Source organism: Calonectris borealis, chromosome 21 (genome assembly GCF_964195595.1).
Source record: "Calonectris borealis chromosome 21, bCalBor7.hap1.2, whole genome shotgun sequence".
In the NCBI taxonomy this organism is placed as follows: domain Eukaryota; kingdom Metazoa; phylum Chordata; class Aves; order Procellariiformes; family Procellariidae; genus Calonectris; species Calonectris borealis.
Genome location: NC_134332.1, coordinates 2,900,106 through 2,923,480, shown reverse-complemented (window position 1 = coordinate 2,923,480; position 23,375 = coordinate 2,900,106). Strand labels below are relative to the sequence as shown.

The following is a 23,375-nucleotide window of genomic DNA, read 5'->3' as shown; positions in this document are numbered from 1 at the left end:
CCTGCCTGACCTCTACCCATCCAAGGACCCCCTCTTCCCACTGCAAGAGCTCCTAAGGAAGGTCGCTGTAAGATGAAGACTGTTTCATTCTAGCTTTTTCTCCCTCAAATGCAAGCTCCAGAAACAAGAGAGGCCCCGGGAGCATGTGGGAGTGAGTGTGTGTGTGCCTGCCTGGGAGGGGACTACCCTGCGCTCTAGAGTCGCTGATTTAATGCTTGTATAACTAAATAAGAAACATAAACAGAAGTTCTCCAGCGAGTGCCTTGGCAGTGGCCTTCATTCGGTTCCAGACCAGTAGCTTAATGACTGCTCCTGCTAAGCACAGCTTCAGCCTGTTGCCCTGGGTGTGGATGCTGCCTGCGTGTGTCCTCAGGGAGGGCCGTAGTTAGTGGGTGAAGGTTAATTGTCTTCTGCTCTCGCAGCTGACTGCAAGTAGCTGACATTTTGATTCCTGAACAATGCCGCAGTCATTAGCCTGTTTTGCATTCCTCTTTCTCTTCTAGTTTTGTTTTGTATTGTTGGTTGGCTGTTTGCTTTCTCAACCAGACCTATTATTTTTTTTTCTCTGTGTGTTTTCCTTGCAGGGGATCCCCGGAGTTCCTGGGAAGAGGGGCAAGATGGGTAGGCCGGTAAAGTTTTTCCTCGTCTATTATGCAGACCTTGTTGAATGAAACTGGAAACAAAACATCTGGCTTTTGGCTGGGTCCCTTCATATCTTCTGATGGGAACTAAATGGGGAGATCAAACAAACCTTTCCATGTTTCTCTTCTCACGCAGGAAGAAAACTGAAGATACAAATATTGTTCTCTTCCTTTCTTCCATGCTCTGCCCATTTCACAGGCATTTTTGTTCTTTTTTGCACTGTCTCCATGCTCCCTTGGATCTTGCACTTCTCAGATTCTCTTCTGCAATGTCTTCCCCTCTGTCCTCCCTCTGGCCAGCCTCTCCCCTGAATGCACTTTTTAATTCCCCACCACGATTGCAGCACCCCAGGTGTCTGTGCTCGCTCTGTGCTCCCACCAGTCCCATCACGTTTGCCTCTTTTTGCTGTGATTCTCTCCAACCCTTGTACCATCCTGGTTTGTATAATGTGAGTGCACTGTATAGAGACCTTTTTGGCCTCGGTGGTGGTACAGAGTTAAAGCAGTAACAGATCAGATGAAGACATGTTTGAGGAGCAAGGAGACCAGGTATATTTGAGAGCTTGGCCAGGAGGAAGAGGTGTTTGCAGGCAGGGCTGAATACAAGGTGGAAACTATGAGAGCTGCATTGAAGAAGAAGGGGGTTTGTGCTGACTGTAGCAAAAAACGAAATAAAACCAGGTGGAAAAAGTACTGAAATGAGTAGAGGAAACAGGGGAAGGACAGAAAGGAAAGCCTTTCCCACATCGGCCTTCTTCCAAGCAATTTTGCGTGCTTCCTTTAGCAAAATGTATAAAGTCTTTTGCTCCAGGAGTCAGCAGAGAGATCAGGCATGTTCGTGCTCTGGTGTGTCTCATTGCCTTTGCACCTTGTCCTTCATGTTAGCGTGAGTTTCTCTCAATCTCCTGACACCACTGCACTCACAGGCTCCTTGTAAAATGTCCACTCACCCACACACGGAAAAATCCAGTGCTTTCCCCTTGTCACCCTTGCATGTGAACGCGTGCTTTCCAGGAGTCCCACGCCTACCGTTTGCTGGTGTTCTCACAGTAAGCCATGCAAACATCCCGACGGTGCCACATTCATCCTGGCTGGCTGTTCTTCTCTGCCCGGGATGGGGGGAAGTCGAGCAGATTTTTTTGGGGGGCTAGTGGAAATCTGTACCAGATCTTACGGTTTTGTAAGCTGCTGGTTGCACCAGAAACCTCTGTGATGAATAATTGCAGAGAGCCCGGCGATGTAAGGATGACTCATTGACCAGAGTAAAACAAACAAAGCAACTGTCGTTAGGTACAGGGTTTCTGCTCTCTGCCTTGTTTCTGCACAGAGCACGCTGGAGGCTCAAAGCGTTCCAGCTGTTGTTTGGCTAGCATTTGTAATCTTCCAGGCAAGGGTTTTTGTCTGGCGGTCACTGTTACAAACAAGGGGCTCCCCTGAGATCAGCGGGGAATCTCTCAACCGTGGAGGCATTTAGGCTGGGATCTAGAGAAGGGATTAAACGGCTGCGCGTAAGCACCTTTGTTCTGCTCGGCTCTTTCAGAGAGTTTTGGCTCCATCCCCGTTTCATGATATCAGGTTTAATAAGAAATCTTGAATGGACCGATGCTGATGATTTGTACTTCCGAGTGTGAACAAAAAGATTAAGGGACATCCAGAGTTATTCAGAAAGTCACTGGGAGAATGGAAAGTAGGAACCAGCTGACCTGGTTCCCTTCACCACACTTATCTCCTGGCCTGTGCTGTCTCCCAGCTGGTTTGCCGTGTTCGTGAGCCTGCTGGGATTTTTCTGGTCTCTCGCATCCCCGCGCCGCTAAGTTTGCTGGCGCAGCTACCGTCCCTGTTCTGTTTCAGTGTTGTCACTGCAATGGAGGGCTCTTGGAAGCCCTTATTAGCTACCATCCAAAGCTAGTAAATGCTCTGGAGAGTAGGGAAGGAGTTGGTATCAAATATATTTCTCTACCTAGTTTTGTTTGGGATGAGAGATGGCAACAGATTAAGTGCTCGGCAGAGGAGCGGGGGGCTGGGGGAGTTTGCATGTGACACCGTGGGCCTCCGAGAATGATGTAAGAGGGAATGATTAAAATAGAAGAACTGGACATGAGTCAGATCTTGAAACCCTTCCAGGGAAGTTAAGTTTTGCAGAGCTGCGAGGGACATGGTGAATCTGTCGTGGAAACAGCTGACTCCACCTCCCGCTCTGCTCTCCCTGGAGCGCATCAGCAATGTAGGAGGCGAGCGCATTTCTAACGTATGGGCCCTGGCGAACTCTTGAGCAAGGAGAGGGTAAGGGGTGGGCTAGGGGGAGAATTATGATTAAAGTACAATGCACTAGGGAGGCTGAAATAACAGGAGTCTGTACGTCTCCGATCTGCTGGCTGTTTTAGAGGTAGGCTGGAGGGCTGGAGCTGAAGCAACTGGTTGCTTAAACCTTCAGTCTTGCCAATGCAGTGGCTGAAAAGAATGGCTTTTTATGGTGTTTTTGTGGATTTTTATGGTGTTCAGTTGAGCAGCTGGCAAAAAAAAAAAAAAAGAGGATAAAAAAAGGCCTCATTGCTGTGAGGGCAGCAGGGCTGCGGTCCGCACTGTGCTGGGGGGAAGGAATGAGAGAAGCTGTTGTTACCTTCTACCTTGGCAAGCACAGGTGATCTATCAGTCCTAATTCATCTTTAGAATGGAGATGTACTGTCACTGGAGGAGGTAACCCGCGGGAAGAGGAGGTATAGCTAGTCATCATTCAAGGAGTGCAAAGCTGAAAGTGATATGCTTTTCTTATGCCATGGGAGACAGGTAGCTACAATCAGAAATGTCTGCACTGCAGATTATATTAAACCACAAATAGAGTGTAATATTTTCAGTTCTCAAGCCCTGTTAGAGAAAGAGACTTAAAAGGGAACTCTCAGGAAATATATCCAAAGAGCTTTGAGCTCTTTTTTTTGTTCACCTTCACTATTGATGGGTGCTTGTATCTCTTTTTTCACGTAGAGTATCAATACTGCACCAGCTGTGCTATCTTATGCCTGATTTTTGCTTACAATGTGTTTTATTAGTAGTATTATTTTAAAAGGGATAGAAAGGAAGGAGCAAAGTTTAGTTCCAAGACATACTTAGTAATTCTTGGGTTTGTCTGAGGTCTATTCACATTTTAGCCAAACACAGCTGAGGTTTCCTTATATTTTCCTGTTGGTGCTGCTGGTCCTTTACCTGGAGCTCAGTTGAACGCTCGGAGCCTCACCGTGTCAGGTACTGTGCAGAAGGAAAAGCCCTGGCCCAAAGGCTCCATCAGTTGGATTACAAAACACCACAGGATCAGGCCATGCCCAGGGCTGAAGGTGTAGCTAACAGAAGCATGAGCAAGTCATCGATACCACAAGCAGGCATCTCGGCTTCCCGGCCTGTCTAGCTGTGCTCATCATTACTGTTCTTTCTTTTGTCCTCCTGTAGCTCGTGAGTGATACGCAGCTGTGTCCCGACGATGGGGCACATCTGGCATGACGGGGGTTCCTGCTAACCTCAGGCAAGGGAGGCAAACGCCTCCTGACGGCACAGGCTCTGCCGTCAGGCTCTGCGCAGCCTTTGGCAAGTGCCAACGCGTTGCCGAAGCGCTGCTCCGAGGAGATAGCTTGACAGGCGGAGCAGGCTGTAAGTAGCAGGCGCAGAGGGGGGGTTGCACGCGGGGTGCGTGGTCAGATAGGCTGACACCTCCGCCTGGGAGAATGGCTGGGGTCTGCCAAGGCAAGGTGGGGAGGTGCTGCATCGCTTGGTGACTGCACGGGGGAGGAAGAGGATACGGGACCTGGTTTCTCCCCGAGGCATGCAACTTCAGACGAGCGGTTTGGCTGTTCTTGGCTCTGTGCAAAACAGGGATAGGACACGGCTCTCCTTTGAGCTCAGTAGCTGAAACTTAGCATGTAAATGCTGAGGATGACTGCTCAGATGTCGAGGAAGAGCTGCTATAAAGTGGCATGTGGATTTTAAGTATTAGGGATCAGTGCACAGGTGAGTCCAGAAGACTCCCTTCCCTCTGCCTGTCAGCCACAATGTGGAGGTTGTGAGAGCCAGCAGTGATCTGGCAGCCACTCTAACGTAGCCTCAGTATTTGTTGTGAGCATTAACGCGGTGGCAAGCTGCCGAATCTGGCATCCGTTTCCCATGAGCTGACCACAGTCGGGGTCCCCCTTGCCAGCTCTCAGCTTGTAACGCGGCGGCGCCTTCTTGCCAGGCTATTTTTCATGTCTTCTTCCATGTTGACTTATAAAGTAATGTCTTAACTCCTGCCTCCAGTGAACACCAAGTCTCAATATATTCCTTTTTCTTCATCTGATAAGTTGTTAGAAGTGCATGTGACAGCCCTGCACTCCCCACCAATATGGGTAGGCTGTTGCATCACATGAAAAGACATTGCCTTGTGGGAGACACTAGATAGCAAACAGCAGGGCTGCCTTTGGGTCAGGAAGGTTTCGTTTTACAGCTTCCCCCAACCTTTTGATATGTGGCTAAGATAACTTAGTGGTGAACGTAAGTGCATGGGGCTTTGCCAAGTTACACAGTCTCAGCTGTTGTCCATGCAAACAATGGGGGGACGTGTTTTGCCATGTGTCTGGAAAGGCTGGCATAACTGCAAATTACTGAGAAAATAAATTTTGCTCCTTTCTGTAGGGACTAAGACGATAAACAACTCCTCTCTTCTTGCTCCGATCTTTTCTCTGTTTTGGATGCAGCTGAGGTCCTTCCTTGCATTTGGAGTGAACCAAGCGAGAGTCTCCTGCACCACACAAGTTGAGATTTGGGAAACTGGTAACAGCATTTCGAAGTACCTCTTCTTTAACGAATAATTGCCAGACTCAGTTGACTTGAGTGGGCTCCCTGGGGCTGCAAAGAGGCAGCCCATATGGCTTTTCTCATAAGAAACACGACATAGGTGTACACCCTAAGAGCTCTCACCTCCAGCACTGAGTATCATGGCTCACATGGGCTGCTGAGGGTCCAGCCATGTCTCTTTTGTCACTGAGACCTTGTTACCTACCAAAAAAAGGGAAGAAGAATGGAGCTGTACTTCTCTTTAAACACTGAGAAACATTTTAAAGGAATATTGTAATTAAAATTGAAAAATTTCTTAAAAAGTAGGGATAAACTGTAGTTTTCCCACTTAGCTAGGTGGTAGTTCAGTTGGTCCACAAGCCATTTCCTAAGATTTGAAAGAAGTAGGAATGATTTTTTAACTGATCCTAAATGATGTTATCCGTATATATCTTCAGAAAATAAGTATTTAGTCTTCCACATAGCTTCACTGCTCAGGCCTCATTCTCCTGAGCATCGGTGAACTCATCCTCCAACCCATAAAGCATTCCTTCCCAGCTGGTGTCCCAGTTCAGGTTCAGCTGTAGGCCCTGTGCATGTAGAGAGGTACTTTCAGATGTGGCCAGCTAAATTTAGTGGAGAAGTGTGCAGGCTGAGGACCTATTTGTACAGGTAAATCCACAGGATGAGCTGCAGGAAGGAGCACAAATGGCCTGTGGGAGTTGATGGACAGGACTGGGTGGCTCGCTCTGTCCTGTGCCAATACCCCAGCATAGCACCAAAACGTTTGGTGCCTTCTTCAGGAACTGCTTGATTTAAAAAAAAATAATGTGCTTTGATCATTCTGTTTGCATGAAGAGTCAAGCGGAGGTCCTGAAAATTAGTAGTCAACAAAACTCCTCTGCTACTGAGAGAGTTTTAGCGCATGAATTGGATTTTTCCTGTTAGACATCTAAGCCAGTTCTTTGCTATAATTTTTCTTTATTAACCTAAATTTTTAAAATAGATTTGGTTTGAGCAATCAGTGACTTTTTTAATGCTTAAGTTGGACATTGAAACTGGGCAGCTGGTCTCTCCTCCCCTCTGGGCCTGGTTCACCACTCTGAAATGCAGGCGCGAGCCCAGAGCAAATGTCACCATCTCTTTTTGGCCCGAGTTGTGTTCCACATGTCTGGAGTTTCCCAAATCTCTGTGGTGAGGTGCTTGCATGGTTACTTATCACTCTGATATCAGCACGTGTTCCTATGTTCATGATTACATCACCCTGGCAAGGGTGGATAATATTAGCATGTATTTCATTTTTTAAAGAATGGGTAAAACAAAATACTGAAAAAACAAGGAAAAGGGTTTGAAAGGTGCCAACGCCCATAACTTCTATTAAAAGAAAAGAAACAAACCCAAAGATGGTTTGTTTCCAAGAATGTCCCTAAGTGATTTGTCCATCGTCATTCAAAAAGCTCGTGAAGAATTGAACCAAGGCCTCCTAAGCACAAGAGCATCTTTCTTCCTTCAGGGAAATGTTCATTCATAAATCAGATACAAAGTCCACGAATTATTTTCATTAAAATTATAAGGAAAAAATAACGCAGCTATCACTTTTGAGTCTGAAAACATTTTGATCACAAAGCTGCTTGACTTTCTTAAATAGGAGGCTCCTTGATTTGGAAATCTTGGCCATAAATAATTAGGAGCGGTGGCAGATTCAGTGCTCTTCAGCCTTAGGTAACTGGGTCTGTGTAATCTGCACTGTTAGAGCCCCACAGACGGGGGAAGAGATCAGATACAAGCGCAAAAGGAACAAAGCGGATGGGCAAGAGGGTGGAGGGGCTGTCAGTTAACTTCAGGGATGCTTGGCTGAAGGGGCTTCAGGGGAATTTTGCTCGTGTTCGGGTGGAAGGGGCTGCCCTGGAGGGCTGTGCTCCCACAGCTGGAGGGATGGTTATGTCTAAAAATGCCATGAAATCTTTATCCAAAGAGGATGTGACACAGAGCTGTGAAGTCTCCCAGGGAGAGAGAGCAAACCTCCCTTTCAGGTGACAAAGGAGCAGAACCACAGCAGGGGACCATCAGTCCCGTACCCAGCTGAGGGTGGCATCGCCCTTCTTTGCAGGGATGAAAGCTGTCACAGTCCCGGGTCTAGACTGAGCAGAAGGCAAAGGCTCCTGCATAGCTGCGTGAATTAAAGCTAAGTTTGCCAGGCTCCCTTTAGGGTGACTCTCGCCACTCGAGGAACCGGCGCTGGGTCTGCGCCAGCCTGCTTGCCTTCGCGCCCACCTGCGGAGGGGCTCACGTCTGCTCTCTCTACCAAGAATGCTCTCAGAGGTGTCAGCTGCCAACATAAGCTACACTTGTTTATTTTATTCTCCTTTTTTTTCCAGTGAATGCCTTCTCTCACCCTCAGCCCTGCTTCCCCACCACCACCTTTTTTTTTTTTTTGTTTAAATTGTTTGACTTGCAAGCTCCATCCCTGGGGAGACTCCTGGGCAGAGATTCACCTGGCTGGAGCCAACTGGCAAATAGAGTCTTTCGCAGACAAGACAGGAGGGCTGGTTGGTTTGAGCAGCTTCACCTTCAGCCAACAGGAAAATAAAATCCTATTTTTGGAGAAGGATTCTGTTGGCGTGAAGACCTGCCAGGATTCCTCGGAGCAGCAGCTGCCAGACTGCCTCCCTTACTCCATGAGGGAAAGTGTTTTAAACTGAATCAGATGTTGTATACATACAACATACCCACCCACATGCGCACACCTGAAGAGGCCGTGGGGAAGCAAAGGACACAGCGCATCCCACCGGTCTCTGCCTCCCTGAGGACAGCGGCTTCCAGGGACAAGAGAAAAGAAGCGGTGGCATCTGCTCGGACCAGGAGCAGCTCTTTGGCTGACAACAGCAAGAAAGGGCAGGCCGCTCTGTTTGTTTTAAGCAGAGGAAGAAAGGAAGGGGAGGTGGAGGGGGACATAATCCCCTGGTGCAGGAGGAGCTGGTTCCAGTGTCTGTCTGGGTCTGGTTGTTCTCAGCAGGAGTCTCCTGGCGTATGAAAGGATGCCCTTTGCAGGGAGCGTGGATGAGCAGGAATTAAGGCATTGTTGTAGGATCTCAAAGATAGAGATTTAGTTACTGGTTCAACGTCGGACTTCTCAGTGTTACCTGGGATAAATCAGTTTGCATCTCTCTCTGTCTCAGTTCCCTCTCTAATAGTGGTTCCCAGCTTCACCGAGTGCAGTGAGGACAAACTGTGCAACCGCTGTAAAGCTCTGCTTGGGTTGGGGACAGGAGAGCACAGAAGCACCTGGATCTTGCTTGGTGCAAAGCATCTGCTTGTGTACTTTTCCTCCAACTCCTTTTCAAGCTTCATCTTGCTTCTTTCATTGAACTTCTCCTTCAGACAATGTGAAATCCATTCAGCTGGACTTTTTTTCCCCACCTCCTCTCTGTATTTCCCAGCTGTGAGACGGAGCCAAAAGTTTCGTCATACCTGACTTCAGCCACCGTGGAGGAGCACCCCGCTGGCTCTTGGCCAACAGAACTTGTTAGTCGAGCATTTTCCTCCTAGCTCTGCTGCCATTTGCCATCCCTTCCCGGCCCTGGTCCTTCTCTGCATGTCCCCTCCCTCCCACAGAGCGGGCAGGAGGCATGGCTCGATATTTTTCACTAGGGTGTTTTCTTTGCTGTCCCAGTTCTTGAGCATAATTTCCAGGGGCCAGGCTTCCTGGAAAAACAGCTGCACCCTGAAAAACGGTGGATTTTCTGTACCAAAAAACCCTCTGCACTCACTTTGGGAAGGTCAGGAGACTCTGAATGTGCTGGGCTCTTTAATCCCTTTCACAAGGCTCCTGTAATGGGCTGCCAGTTGCGACCTGCCTGTCCGCCAGCACCATAAAATGAGCTTCCTGCCCCATGTGTTCTCCCTCCGTTTGGGCTCCTCAGGCTGCTGGAGCAGTGCGCGGGAGAGGAGAGGTAGTGCTGCTTACAGGAATGAAACAAATGGGATAACAAAGTCTGCTCGCAATTCCTAGGCTGCTTGTTTCGGTTGAATAGTGCTAGTTTTGCTCCTGAGGAACATCTCCGTCCTTTAGGCTCAGGCAGGAGGGGAGAGGCACTAAAAAATAGCTTTTACAGACATGTGAGATCCAATAAATTAGGCCACTGTGGTCACTGGAACTGTAATTGTGGTTTAAACTGCTACTGCTTACCCCATGGAAAGAAAGTGCTTTCTTTTTCATTAGGGGCTTAGAAGATTGATTGTTTCCTGCTGTGCGCAGGACTGTGTTGGGATAGCTTTCACAACCTGGTTTGGGTCTTTGGAGACTGTATGGATGCTGAAATATCCTCCTTCATGCCGCAGCCACCAGCCTAGGTCTCATTTAATGTGCAAAAGACTGTTAATACTTGTGTTGCCAAGCTCAAATTTTGGGCTAGGATGCCTGGGGTTAGTTGAATTGAAGCTGCTCTTTCCATTTGTCTCCTCCTCTGGGTTTGTTTTACAGATTGGGCCAAAAAGTACCAGGGGACCACCCATCACCCCGGAGATCTGTGAGCCTAGGCTGGAGGGGTGCTCATGCCAGGAGAGCAGATGGCATGTTAAGGATGATCAGGTGTTGGCAAGGACGGGGCTTCGCTGCTGAGTGTTGTCTTGGACCTGGCTGTTGTAGCAACGATGCCAGCCCACGCTGTTCCGGGCTTTCTTCTCTCTTTCCTGCCACTTTGACCCTTTTCCATCCCACCTTGAGGATGGGCAGAAACCCTAGCTCTGTGGGGTGAGACACATTGTGCTGTGAACGGGTTTTATTGTCGAATCTCTGACTTACTGGGTAGTTTGGCCAAGAGGCACTCAGCTCTCCACCTTCAAAACAGGAATAATCTGCTTTTTTAAATACTTGGAGATCTACTGTTGGAAAGCCTGTGTAAAAGCCAGATTTTTATTAACTCTATTACCAAGTGCCTCAAATCTCCTATGTCTTTATCTTTAAGCAGTGAGGTTAGTACAAGAAACTGAGGCATAAAAAAAGGTTAGTGGGAAACATATGAATTTAAATAGTTCCTATCTGGACACTTTTATTCTGGCAGGGGAATGCGATGTTTATATCACGTTGGAAGAGATTTAAACCAAATTTAGAAAATGCTCTTAGTCTGGAGCAAACATTCCTCTAGATGCTATTATGCTGCTGTAGTTTTATTGATTTAATTGTACTATTCAAAGTAGTAGAAACCTTCCCACATTGGCAAGACCTTAGCAGCCCCAGGGCCAGGCTGCTCAGTGGCATCCATGGGTCACTCTGTGCCCAACTTTGCCCTCTGAGAAAGGGAAGATACATCTGGGGGAGGGCTGAAGGCTGTGACTGAAATCTGCAGCAGCGTAAGTACAGTATCAGTCTATGCACACTCATATTTTCCTTGGCAAGTTGTATGACTGTAAACAGCAAAATATTCCAAGGCAATCTTTTTTTTTTTGTCTTGCCTGAGCAATGAGTTTTCCCTACACATCTCTCTTCTGATCTTATTGATTCAGCATGTAGCAGAGTTATTTTTTCCCCTTTTTTTCATTAAAGAAAGTTGTAGCCCCCCCGCCTTCTTGTTATATTTGACGTCTTTGTCTCTAGATGGCAGAAGGCTGTTTCCAGCGGTTGCTTACCACAGCTTCTTGGCGTGTGCACAGGCTTGAGGGATGTAGTGCCCAGCTGGAAAAAGGCAGACAACTTTCCCATTTGCAGTGATGCCCATAAAATAGAAGTATTGCATCCAAGCAAGCAATAGCTTAAGTCCATTCAGGAGAGTGTACTGAACACTCCAGGGAATTGGTACAGAAGAGGTGAAATGCTGGCTCTCAAGTCAGTGGCAAAATTTTGGTTGTCTTAACAGGTCTCCCATCTCTCACCTTAGGTTTGACCAGTATCTTTTTACCTGGTTGTGTTGACAGGAGTTGTAAACCCTCAAAGGTGAAGGGAGGTCTTGGATGACATCTTTGACTGCAGAGCTTCCCCGTATAGTTTTCCTGTACTGTCCGCCGTGACCATTTAACTTTTCAATGTTGCTGATGGGTTTCCAGATAACGTGTTGCTGTTGGCTGTCGCATTTTGCTTCCCTCAGGTTTGCTTTTCCAAGGTAACCAGCGTTTGTAGCATACAGGGGAGTAGGCAGGAAGAGAGGACATCCTTCTGGCTCAGCAAGGACCATACCCTCCCTGTCTGCTCCATCCCTGTCTCTTAAGCTCTTAGCTAGCCCAGAACATGGTTGTGTTGTCTTTTGTATCTATCTCATGGGCTGGTGGAGCCAGAGAAGGATGTAAGGCAGTTTCACGGAGACTCCTAGTCTGAGTCAAAAGTAACGCACCCACTAGCAGTTGCAGCTTGTTGAGGTGTCTCTGGAGCACATCTTCTGGTGTAGCTTCATCTAAGCAATACTGCTTACTCTCCAAGTCTGGTCCACAATAAACAGAAGAGGGAGCAGGGGTGCTTGGAGCTTTGTTTTGGAAGTTCCCACTCTGAACTGAAGCACAAAGGTAGATGCTCTGGCTAGAAGCCTTTTATATGCAAATACATTCCTTAGTTTTCTGACCTGATGCCCACAGTCAGAATAATGTGAAGATTAAAGCAGGATTTTAGCCCTGGCTGAATTAACCAAGTCCAGGAGTCAGACCCTGGGGTTAGGCTTTGCATATGCTCTGCCCACGGGGAGCTCCTCTAGCAGACGATGGTTTCCTTTTTGGCTCGGAGTCAAAGGAGGTGGATGCTGTGTCATATTTTATCTCGCTGCATCTTACAGGGCATGCAAGAAAAAGAAGTGGAGAGTGTCAGCACTCCCTTACCTCAGTGACACAGCCTCCCAAAGCACCCTCCACCCCAGCTGAAGTTCAGAGCAGCCCTGAAGCTGCCGGTGTTTGAGCTGGTCCCTGATAGCTCTTGGCAGCCTCCTCCCTGCCAGTCCTTTGCTGAATGAAGTTCAAGCTCAAGGGAAAATTGAGTCCAATCCATCCTAAACTCAACTGCTTCCTCCTTGAAAATGTAGGTGTAGTGACTAAGAGGCTTTACTAACCACAGAGGTTATGCACCCCTGTGCTGAGCTCCTTCTGAGGGAGACAGAGCACGACAGGAGAGGGAAGAGCAAGCTGCTGTATGATTTGTTTGTAATGGGGAACTGGGGGGCTTAGGGGAGCACAGGGTCTGTCTAAGAGTGCGAGAGAGAACGTGTCGTACCACCATGTTCTGGCTCTGGCTTAGTACCTCCACTCCCTTTTCTATAATTGTTTGAAGTCTTCCAGATTTGTATCGGATATAACGAGATGATGAAGAAGTTTTTTGTGGTGACTTTTTCATGTAGTAAACATGGTCTTTCACAGCTCTGGGGTGTGGACCGTAATGAGCTTGGAACCGTTTGTTCCTCTGGCAAGCTGAAAGGTCGTGAATGCATTGGAGTGAATTCACTAGGCATCTTTGATCAGCTCCATTAAGCATCTGCATGGGCTCCAACAGGCACTACGCTGTTCAGCTACCCTATGAGAAGGGGGTATACTGTTAAAATTATTCTGTTAGTAGACAGGATGAAATAATTCAGATTGACAATCCATTTCTGAGGATAGTCATTGCAGTGAAGTTTACGAATTATTCCAGAATATAAGGGATTTGGGATTGACTTTTAAGGAGGTATTGTCTTTTAAGGAAGTATCCTATCAGTAGGATATTTCTTCCTGAAAGAGGACAGAAAGCACTGTATCTTCAAATACATAGTTTGATCTTCCAAATGTGGGATCATCACTTCACGTGTAAACTACACGATGTAATCTTCAGGGCTGCATATTCCTTGTTGGACATACTGCAGTACTTGGGTGAACCAAAAGGAGGACAGAAGCACTGATTTCCACCCCTTCTCTCTGCTATGCACACTCACATCGTCTTTTTACCTGGCGCTGCAAAGCCTTGCCTGCCATGTGGAGCGTGCCCACGGCTGACAACCGGTGCTAAGAAAAGGCCCGGCTGATTGAGGGCTGGACATAGCCTGCGAGACAAGGTGTGAACACGGCAGGTCCAGCAGCCTCAGCAATGGGTGCTTTTCATAGCACGGCCAAGGAAAAAGCCTTCCTGTCTCCTCGCTGATTCTTCCTCTCAAGGCTCCCATTAGTTAATGTGCAGCTCATGGCTGAGCCTTGTAAACGGTACTTCTGGTTACCCTTCATCGGCCCCAGGAGAGAGCAGTGAATCAGAGCTCTTGGCCTCGCAGAGCTTCTCGCTGAGCGGATGTGCTGGTGAAGCAGGAATGGTTTGACGAGGACAAGCAGGCTGGATGGCCCACACTTCCTTGTGACCTGCTGTCTACCGAAGTGCTGGACTGAGTGCAGGGGGAGTGGTTTTTAAGTTGGCTGTCTTTACACAAGCGTGCGTCAATAACTAATACTTGTGTTTGCCTCCTCTCCTCAGGGTTTTCCTGGTGATTTTGGGGAACGAGGACCTCCAGGCATCGATGGGAACCCAGTAAGTTGATAGCTTTTTCCCTTCTTTCTCTCTATTGCACTAGACACCACTGCATCATGCTAGTTAGAGCTGAAAGAAGCTTTTCAGTTTGGTGGCAGCTGCTAGCATTTTGTTGTTGTCCCTCCTGAAGAACAAAGGTACACCCCTGCCCTGCTCAAGCATGCTGCGAATTCCCGCGTTCGACTCAACATCCCGTAACTGCCAGGTCATCATGTTGCCATTTGCTTTCTGTCTCCATCTCTTGCCTTTCTTGCACCTTGGTCTTGATAGATGCTTTCTCATCCTGAGGATATGACTAGAAGAAAAATCAAGAGAGAAAAGGTAGGGATGTTGCTCCTGATGAGCAGGCAGTGGTTGGAGCGTGTTTTCCATACCAAGCCCTTGACAGCCGCAGCATAGCAGGGAGACACAGGCCCCCAGACAGAGGGACGTATCGTCATAAGGCACCGCAGATGGCTGCTTGAGTGCACGTGAACCCTCAGAGGAGCAGGCCATGTACTCAATCGTGTAGAGGTCTGAGGCACATAGAGAAAGAGGCATGTTCCTCTCCTTTTCACCACATTTCATTTTCTGATGCAGGTTAGCAAGCTGGTACCACTTGGTTTGCATCTCACTAGCCCGTAGAAGTTAGCTTGTAAAGTACTCCAAGCTCAGTACCTTTCCCCATCTGAAGTGAATGTTAATACTGGTGCAAGAAGTGCCAGATTCCCCACTCCGGTGTCTGGGAGCACCGAGGGACAGACACCATAGCCCAGGCTTCTGCTGCCCTGCCCCATGCCTCAGCCGGCCCCGGCGCTGCAGTGGGAGAAGTCTCCAGGCTCCTAAGTTCTTGGCCTCTCTCCGGTCTTCATCTGACCCCTGCTGGCTTTCTAAGAATGGGATGTGTCTCCCGGGAATTGGGTCAGGATGGTCCCAGAGACCATTTAAGCAGCTGGATGCTGGTAAGGTTTGTTGTGCTCTGTTCTTGTAGCACTTAAGACCAAACAGTTGGGTATGTGCTGTGTTTTCCGCTACTCACAAAACATGACCATGTGGATTACAAAAGTTCTCAGATGTATTAAATATTCTAAATTATTTTCTGAATGACTTTGTCGGTTCTCCCTTAATTAGCATGTGAGCAGTACTGATTCATCTTTGAAATTCCTGCTGTCTTGGTTATTCACACATAATCACAGTGCTCCTCTTGATGTATGATGGAGTGATTTGTGTGAAATAACCCACTCCACATGTGTCTTCAAGTTCTCATTCGTCTTATATGTGGCATAAAAGTTATTTTCACAAGCGACTCTAACCAGCAAGCCAAGCTCCAGCTTTTGTGGGAATTCAGCACAAGAGTCACAAATGCAGTGAACTGGAAGAATTAGATTCCCAAGGAATACTTTTGCAGGACTTTTCTCATCCTTCAGTCAACTTAAGCCATGGGTCAGAGTGAAATCAGTAGTACCAAAGTAGAAGACTTTCTAGATTGTATTTCCAGCCAGCCCACCAGGAAGAGCACGAATCCTGGAGATCAGAAAGATTTTTTTTTCCAAATAACTTGTTTTGTTTTCTTTTAAATTCGCAAGTTGTCTAAGCCCCGTTCAGAAGATGTGCTCAATGTTAGCTGAATGCCAGTTCCCAGAGCATCGGAGAGAAGCAAATGTCCCTTCCGTTAATTCATCCAGAAGGACTGCTCTTCTTTCATCTTATCAACGGCTTTTAAATATTAATGTGCCTTGGAGATTGTAGAATGAAAACAGACTGTTTCAGCTGACTTAAAGGGAGGTTCACAGGGTCACAAGTGGAGTCACAGACGCAGAAAAATGCCAGAAAGTCTGTTTGTGGAACACACAAATATGCCGAGTTTGCTAGGTGGAGTATGCAGCTAAATTGTCGGCAGGCGGGCAGGCTGCCACGGGTCCTGAACTGCCCCGTCCTCTGTTTGATCCACTGAGCACTTACGGTGCTGCCGCCTCTGCCGTCGCATGGGCTGGCTGAAGCCGACAGTCTCTGATCTTCTTTCCGTCCCCTCCAGGCAGAGCAAAGACTCTTCCAACCGCAGGGGCGTTTTTCCCTCCTACCAACTTGCTGAGAACTGTTGAGCCATCACATTCCAGATCCCTGTTCCCGGAGCGCTTTAGCCACTCCAATTAGTCTCTTAATCACAGGAATTAGACATGGGAAAGGACTGTTGATTCATCTCCTTGTCTCTTGTCCCAGTGCCCGGTTCATGCACTGAAAAAAGAATAGAGCCTGATTTCCCTCGCAGGTCAGGGACCAGCCTGGCATTACTGATAGCCAGGGAAGAGCACCTGTAAATCCTCCATTTCCCAGGCCAGGGAATGGCTCAAATTAACAAACAGTCCTGTCCAACCCTCCCAGGGGAATCCACCCCCTCCTCTTCCAAGAGGAAATCCTCTTGCATTAGACATGAGGCCATGCGTTTCCACACTTACCCTTTCTCCTGAGGAATACCCACGTGACGTAACCCAGAGATCTAGGCAGTCCCTTCTGCAACTGGTGGGACCAAGAGCCAACCATCCACCCAGTCATCATCCCAGCCCTCGGAGCCTGCAGAGCTTACTGGGAAGCCCAGGCCACTGTGCAGCTCCCGTGCTCAGCGTTCCTGGGGATATTCCCTCTTCTTGCTGAGGCTAGTAATGCCAGGCCTCGACTAAAAGCTTGAAGCCGACCTTTTTACAGTAGCTCTGAGGATGCAGAAATCCCACCCGTGAGGAACAATTGCTCCACAGATGTCCCAAGTATGCAGGAAAGGAACCGGCCATAAAAAAGCAATTTTAGGCTGGTTGAGATTATGAAACGTTTTTTGTGTGTGCTTGCCCAATAGTCCTTTACTCCACTTCCCATAAAATAAACACACGTAACCCTTTACCCAAGGAGGCTGAGCACGTTTAGTCACGTTGCGTCCCCTTCGCTTTCATTCTTTCACTAGGCAAATCTTTCCATAAAAGGGGAGCTTTATTGCACTGAAGGGGACTCCACCAGATGTGCACCGTAAACTGAGCTGGTCTGTCAAAGAAAGTAGCCAGCGTGATCCAGCGCAGGGGTAGGGTTGTCTGAGCTAACGGGAAGTTTAGTATTTCCAATGCACTTGTTTTGAGAGGCCCCGTTGGAGACGGAGGTGTGTAAGAGCAGGTCCTGGCGCTGACAAGCAACCCACTATCGATGCAGCAAGGGAGCGGGTGATCCACCGAGGGAGACACGGGGAAGGCTGAGCATCACACAGGGATGGCTAAAGTACTTAGGGACCTAGATAGGTGGTTTGTGTGGGTCTGACACAGCTTCTCTCCTGCACTTCACCTGGAAATGTCGTCTGGCACCTGCCGGCACTCCTGGCACCTGCATGTTTTTGGAAAGTTGGCACGGAGGGAGTTTGTGGTGAGGCTGAGAATTCAAACCAGCCCCACAAACCCGGAGAGCAGTCTGTCCCTCCAAATGGTGCGCTCTGAGGTGCTCTTGAAAAGCCTCTGAGAGGAGCTGGTGCTTTCCAAAATGCCCTGCTTGGGAGTGATCTGTAAGAGATGGCAAACGGGCCAAGACGGAATGCCTGCAGTCCATCTCCTGCTCTCTGCAATGGGATTAGAAGTGACTCGTCCTCCAAGCAAGCGCTGGATTCCCTGCAGAGAGCTCCCTGCTCCAGGGACAGAGGTGCTGAGCCATCTCCCTGCAGACAAGCTGCAGCCCAAAGGCTAGGGGCTTTTTCTGAAAATTAAAGAAATGGCTAGTTGATGTTTTGGGTGGGAGCCCAGATGGATGAGGCAGAGTGTGGAGGACGCTGCTGGTTCCCCACCTTAGACCAGCTCTTAGATACAGGAGGAGCAGCCTCAGAGCACCCCACGTGCCAAACACACTCCCAGGGCCCATCAGCCCGCACCAGAAGCTGACATACCCTCTCCCCAAATTACCCAGTTTAATTTTCATTCAGGTCCTCCTTTTCTCACAAAAATTGTTTTTTAACCGCTCCCAAAAACCTCACCTTTCCCAATGCTGAGCAGCAGCTTTCCTCTCCTTCCCACCTTAGCTTTGCTGCCCGCGGGCCCCCTCCCTACCCTGGTCCCTCGCCCTGCCCATGCCTTCACCTCACCTGGGGCAGGCTCCCACCGCTCCCCTGCCCGCACAGTGAAACGCTTCTTTTATCCAGCCTGCTCCTGGGAGGGGAAGTCAGCCCTGCAAATCCCTGCAGCACAACAATCAGCCCTGTGTCTGGAGAGGCTGTGCTCGCAAGCCCGCTCGCTAAGATGGAAGCTCTCGATCGCTTTGGCTGGGGAAGGGGCTGTGGGGGGGACGGAAGGGGGAGGGCCGGTCTTTTCCCTTCCCTCAAGCTCTTGAAACACTGAGCTGCCTTTCAAGCCTCTGTTTGTCTACAAAGTGTCCGTAACCCTGTCGGTTTGTCTTTCCTTTTAGGGAGAATTGGGAGCCCCAGGTCCTCCTGGAGTCCTTGGACTCATTGTAAGTACAAAAACAAATGGAGATCTAGCTTCTCGGGGCTTTAACCCTTTCAGCCGGCGTAACTACGCACAGATTTTCTTCTTCCTATGGCAGGGCAGGGAACAGAACGACTGTTTGTAATGGAGGAGGCGTGACGTCTGGGGAGAGAGGAGGTTGCCTGGTAGATTGGGAGGTGGAGGAGGGCAAACCCTTTCTAAGCAAAAGGGAACAGATTAAAGGTTTGTTGTTAGTGCCCTTATTCCTAGATAACTCGCCCTTTTGATAACATTTACCAGGGTATTTCTTCAAAGATGCAATATTAAGTCCACACCAGGCTCTGTTGTCTTTTAAAAAGCAAGCACCTGTAAGGAGTAACCTAAGGACGCACAGTTCTTGCTCACTGGAGAGACCGTGGGCAGGAACCGTCTGTCCTCTGGGTATACAGGAATTTTACGTGCACTCTCACCATCCCATCACTAATCCAGGTAATTATGTACACAGCCAAATTCCACCCTTCATTACACTCTTCCCCAGCAGGAGATAAATGGCTGCAAGGACGGGTGGCAACTCATCGTCTGGCAGCTGTGCTGGGGTTAGTGAATGCCCAGTTGAACATATTATGGTTTATTTTTAAGTCGCAGTACTTGTTTCAAGTTATTTCCTTCCACGCACAGAAAGTGGTAGGCTCTGTTAGTACTACAGCATTCTTTCAAAATGATTCCTCCTCGGCTATGACAATTCATGAAAACTTGACTTGCAATGAATGGTTAAAAACCTTCCCCTTTTGCCTTTCCATAGCTTAAATTATAGGAGTGTGTATGTCAGCTGAGATCAAGGCCTCGATTGCCCTAGACATTGCACAAACATAGACCACCAAACCCAGAAATCCTAGACTCCGTGGGGGAAAAGCAGAGAATGTGGTGGAACAAGTGTACCCGTCTTGCAGATGTGGGATTGGGGCAAAGGTGGATTAAGGCTTTGGAAAGTTTTTCGTGGAGCCAAGAATTAGCTCTGTGTTTCCCCTTGTTAGTGGAGATGAAAGTAGCTACTTTAGCCATAGCAGCAGAAAGGATGTGCTCCTGGCAAAAAGCTGTAAGAGGAAGATTGCTATTTAAAAGAATACGATTGAAGGTATTGTCCAAATTGGATCATATTTCTCCTAGCTATTGGAAAGATTTCTCTTAAGCTGGTTGCTATTATCTCACAGATATTTGTCTGTTGGAAGGTGAAAGGTCAGACACGGTAAACATGACTAAGATCCTTCCAGAGATGATGGAGGCGGGAGGCTGCCTGTCCTCCTAGCTGGCCCCACCAGTGTTTGGGATAGATCGCAGGGGCCAGGAAGGACAGGTTTTGCCTGAAGATGATCTGCAATGAGGACAGGCAGGGTATAGTTTCTAACCTGCCTTTGTGATCATGACGTTTTTGTCCCATGTTGGCTGCAAACCCAAATGGCACCAAATTCTATGTGAGGTACAACTAAATTGTTTTTTTCTGACTGGCCCCAAGATCTGGCATTGCATGTCCCAGACCAGGATTTAGCTCCATCACCAGGTATCTGGAGTCTGTCACCTTCTCTGTCTTGATCCATTGTTATGTTGGTTTCTACTGACACCCCAAGTTCTGATGTTCTTCCTCTAAAAGGGCAAAACCAGCAGTTCTCCTTTTGCCGCTGAGCCTGGTCTGTCTTAAACTTTAAATTTTTCTCCTTTCCCATCCAGACAAAGAAATCATCATTCCTGTTGTGAGCTTCTTCCTAGCTTTACTTTTAAGGCAGAAAGTCAGTCCTTTGCAATGCTGTTTTTTCAGGAGCCACTTGCTGCAGCGGTAGCAGTCGGCTGCTGTCTTTCCCAGTTAGTCTGTTGGTACAGCTCTGAGCAAATAAAAATTTCAAACTGAAATTCAGGTCACACTGAGTCAGATTTTGTGTCCCGGGGTAATAATCCACTCCCGATTTCAGGATGCTGAAGCATCTCTAGTGGGATTGATCTAAGAATGACCTCCTCCATCCTCCTGGGGAGAAGGGGGCACATCCATCCTGCCTTCTCCTCTCTGCAGGACAGCACCAGCCTCATTCCCTGGGGTCTGCAGCACGGGGCTCGCGCGGCAGGGCATGGAGAAGGCGGCTGGGTGTTTGCTCCGGACTGGCCTCTGTTCAGTCGCTTCCTTCCTTCCCAGCTACAGCCACCCCCAGGGACCGGCCGGGTTCCCGGCTGCCTCCACGCACCCTGCAGGTGTTTGGGTTTGCTGTTTAAGAGAGGCTGAAGAGCAGAATTAGATGTAACTAAAGCCTCTTGCTCTCCTAATTAACTGTGTGGGCAAAGCTTTAAGTAACCGTGTTGCTACAAGAAGCCTTTATGCTGGGAGGTATGAAAAGGGCATGTGTTCAGGCGGCTGCAGCCCAGCGCTCCCAGCGTGGCTGCGGGCCCATGACTGCCGACCAGAGAAGCGCTCCTTCAGCAGAGCCTTCCCTGTTTATTTACACATTGCAGGCAGGGCTGCTGCGCCGTATCACTGACTCCCTTCATGGGCAGAAAGCAGTCAAAGCCCGTTTAAATGCCGGCCACTGAAGGCTTTCTTTTATACATGCACACGCGGGTACACGCAGCAGCCGTGAGCTCCAGTGTCCTCCTGTGCTGCAGTTTCTCGTACAGGTCCCAACACGTGGTGCCGTGCTGACTTCTGGCTGCAGCAGAGTGGCCACGCTGATGGGACACCTCTGTCCTTACCTCCTGTTTCTCCTCTCTCCTCCCCATATCACTTTTAGATATCAGAGCTCAGTAGCAAGCCAAATTTCTTGACTATTGCCTTCTTTGCTGTTTGGGTCTGTGTTCTTTTTAACACACCCTCAGACTCCCTCCAGAGAACTCAGGAATACTGTGGTAGATTCTTTCTGAGAACATGAGTAACTTCACTGAGAATAAATACACTCCAGGATTGTCTTAAACCAGCTCAGTGTTTTAATGTTTCAAATAGTAGAAGAGGGGAATTAATCCATTCAAAAGTTAGGAAGAACATACAAAAAAAAAATTCTCAGATCCACAGTTGCAGACTTCACAGTGGTTTCTTAATTATTTTGCCATTATTTTGCCATTAATTCACTAGCCTGGATTCCTTATCTAATTTTTAAGTGAATCCAGGAACCCAGGCTCCTGGTTTTGCAGCCTGACCCCACTCCCCGACACCCATACCTCCTGTGGCGCCCAAGCAGGATGCTCGTGTGTTATCCAGCCATGCAGCACGCTCTGCCCGGATGCCGTGGCCATGCACAGGGGCAGCAGCACGGGGGGGCCGGGTGAGCTGCTCATGGGGGACAGCTCACATCTCCAATGGTAGTGTCAAGCTGCTTTGGGGTCTCTTCTTTCTGGTGAGAGCAGGATGCGAATAAGAGCTGCTCTTCTTCCCTCACGTGCCTGCGAGGCAGACACCCTCTGCTTCTTTTACTTAGAGGCTGTCAACACATTAAAAGTCTCTTGACTCGTGCCAGGATGCTGCTTCTGCTGAAGCCAATGGTGCAGTTCCTATAAATTGAGGGATACTGAGGGACCAGATAGGAGAGGAATTTCAGACCACATACAGCTATCTGTTGGTTTGGCACCTAATGACTTTCGTAATTTTCTTTCTCTTACTAGGGTGACATGGGCTCTGTTGGACCGATAGGCTATCCAGGACCAAAAGGCTTAAAGGTGAGAGAAGAACTGAGCTGTGTGAGCTCTTGTTGTTCCATGGCAGGGCTGAAGATTATTCTATTCCTCCCGTGGGTGACAGTGATGGTCTTGAGAGAAAGGATGGGGTTGTCCATTGACCCAGGCACAGGACTGTTGAACACAACATCCCACTGGGGGTCTGCAGTAGGTGTAAGTCACTGGAGGATCCCAGGGGCGTTTTCCCTGTGCACCTCCAGCCCACGAAGGGTGTTTAACAAATGTGTGATGGAGCACGCTTTGGGAGCAGCCTGGCATTTGAACTTGGGGCTGCACCGGGCCAATACTGTGGGTCTGAGCCACCAGCCCCATCAAGTACATCAATGTCATAGACCTGAGCAAGTCTTCGCAGTGGCTCAGTCTCACCCTGGACTTTCTTTTGTTTCAGGGACTGATGGGAAACCCTGGAGAACATGGACTGAAAGGTGATAAGGTGATCTGAATACTCCCTTATTGCACTGTGTTTTAATTTTGCATGTGAAAACCCCTTTCTAGCTTCTCTTTCTTATTCTGCACCATGGTACTGGTTCCACTCTGGCTGTCTCTTTGCTCCCATCCTCCCTCCTTTCTTGACACTCCAGTTTTGATTTTTCTTTTTTATGATATCTGCCCCATCCCCTTTTCCATAGAGCTCTAGTGTAGATCAATTATGCTCAGATCCTCTTTGGAGCTTCTGTTTCCCACTGATGATGTCGGTAACTATAAGATTATTTGGTGTTTCACTGGGCTTTTATGTTTTTATATTGGTTACCTGATGGGATGGGGAGGAGGATGAAGACTTAACACTGACAGTGGATTTGTATTAATGCATTTGGGGGAAACACGTGATGTGACAAAGCAGCACAGCTCACTGGATCAAGCAAACCAGCTGGATCCCCAGGAAAAACTGCTCTGTGTTAGGTACCTCTGCTCCTGGTCGGAGAGGCTCACCTCGGTTCAGCTTCCTGCCGAGAGGAAATTGCTTTATGCCAAACTGATTTAAATCACTTTAGAAAAAGGAAAAAGGAGAGGGGCATTGATTGCAATGATTTAGTGCTGCTGGCACAAAAACACGCAGCTTGAGCTAAATCAGCATGAAGCTGCGTGTGTAAATGTCTCACTGCCATGAGAACCATCCTCCTACAGATATTCAACTGTAGGATTTATTTAGTCTGAAAGAGTGGGAGGTGCAATCATTTATTGTTGGCTCTGATTGCTCAGGAGGGCAATGGAAAATGACCGTTAAGTGTGTTCTCCTCCTCCTGTCTGATGTTTTTTTCTCTTGTTAGGTGTTTGCTTTTAGAGAGTGATTTAGCAGCCCAAAACTGCACATGGGGGAAGTAGTGTCAAGCCAGTTGATTCCAC

General features: G+C 48.3%; 1 protein-coding gene across 1 annotated transcript in view; it reads left to right on the top strand.

Moving 5' to 3' along the window:
- Positions 1 to 23,375, top strand: part of COL27A1 (collagen type XXVII alpha 1 chain) — a 123,928-nt gene that overhangs the window by 15,114 nt on the left and 85,439 nt on the right. Inside the window, exons 8-12 of the mRNA XM_075171002.1 lie at positions 585 to 629; positions 13,846 to 13,899; positions 18,304 to 18,348; positions 21,960 to 22,013; positions 22,420 to 22,464. Of these exons, the coding sequence (XP_075027103.1) occupies positions 585 to 629; positions 13,846 to 13,899; positions 18,304 to 18,348; positions 21,960 to 22,013; positions 22,420 to 22,464 (243 nt within the window). The remainder of the gene's footprint in view (positions 1 to 584; positions 630 to 13,845; positions 13,900 to 18,303; positions 18,349 to 21,959; positions 22,014 to 22,419; positions 22,465 to 23,375) is intronic.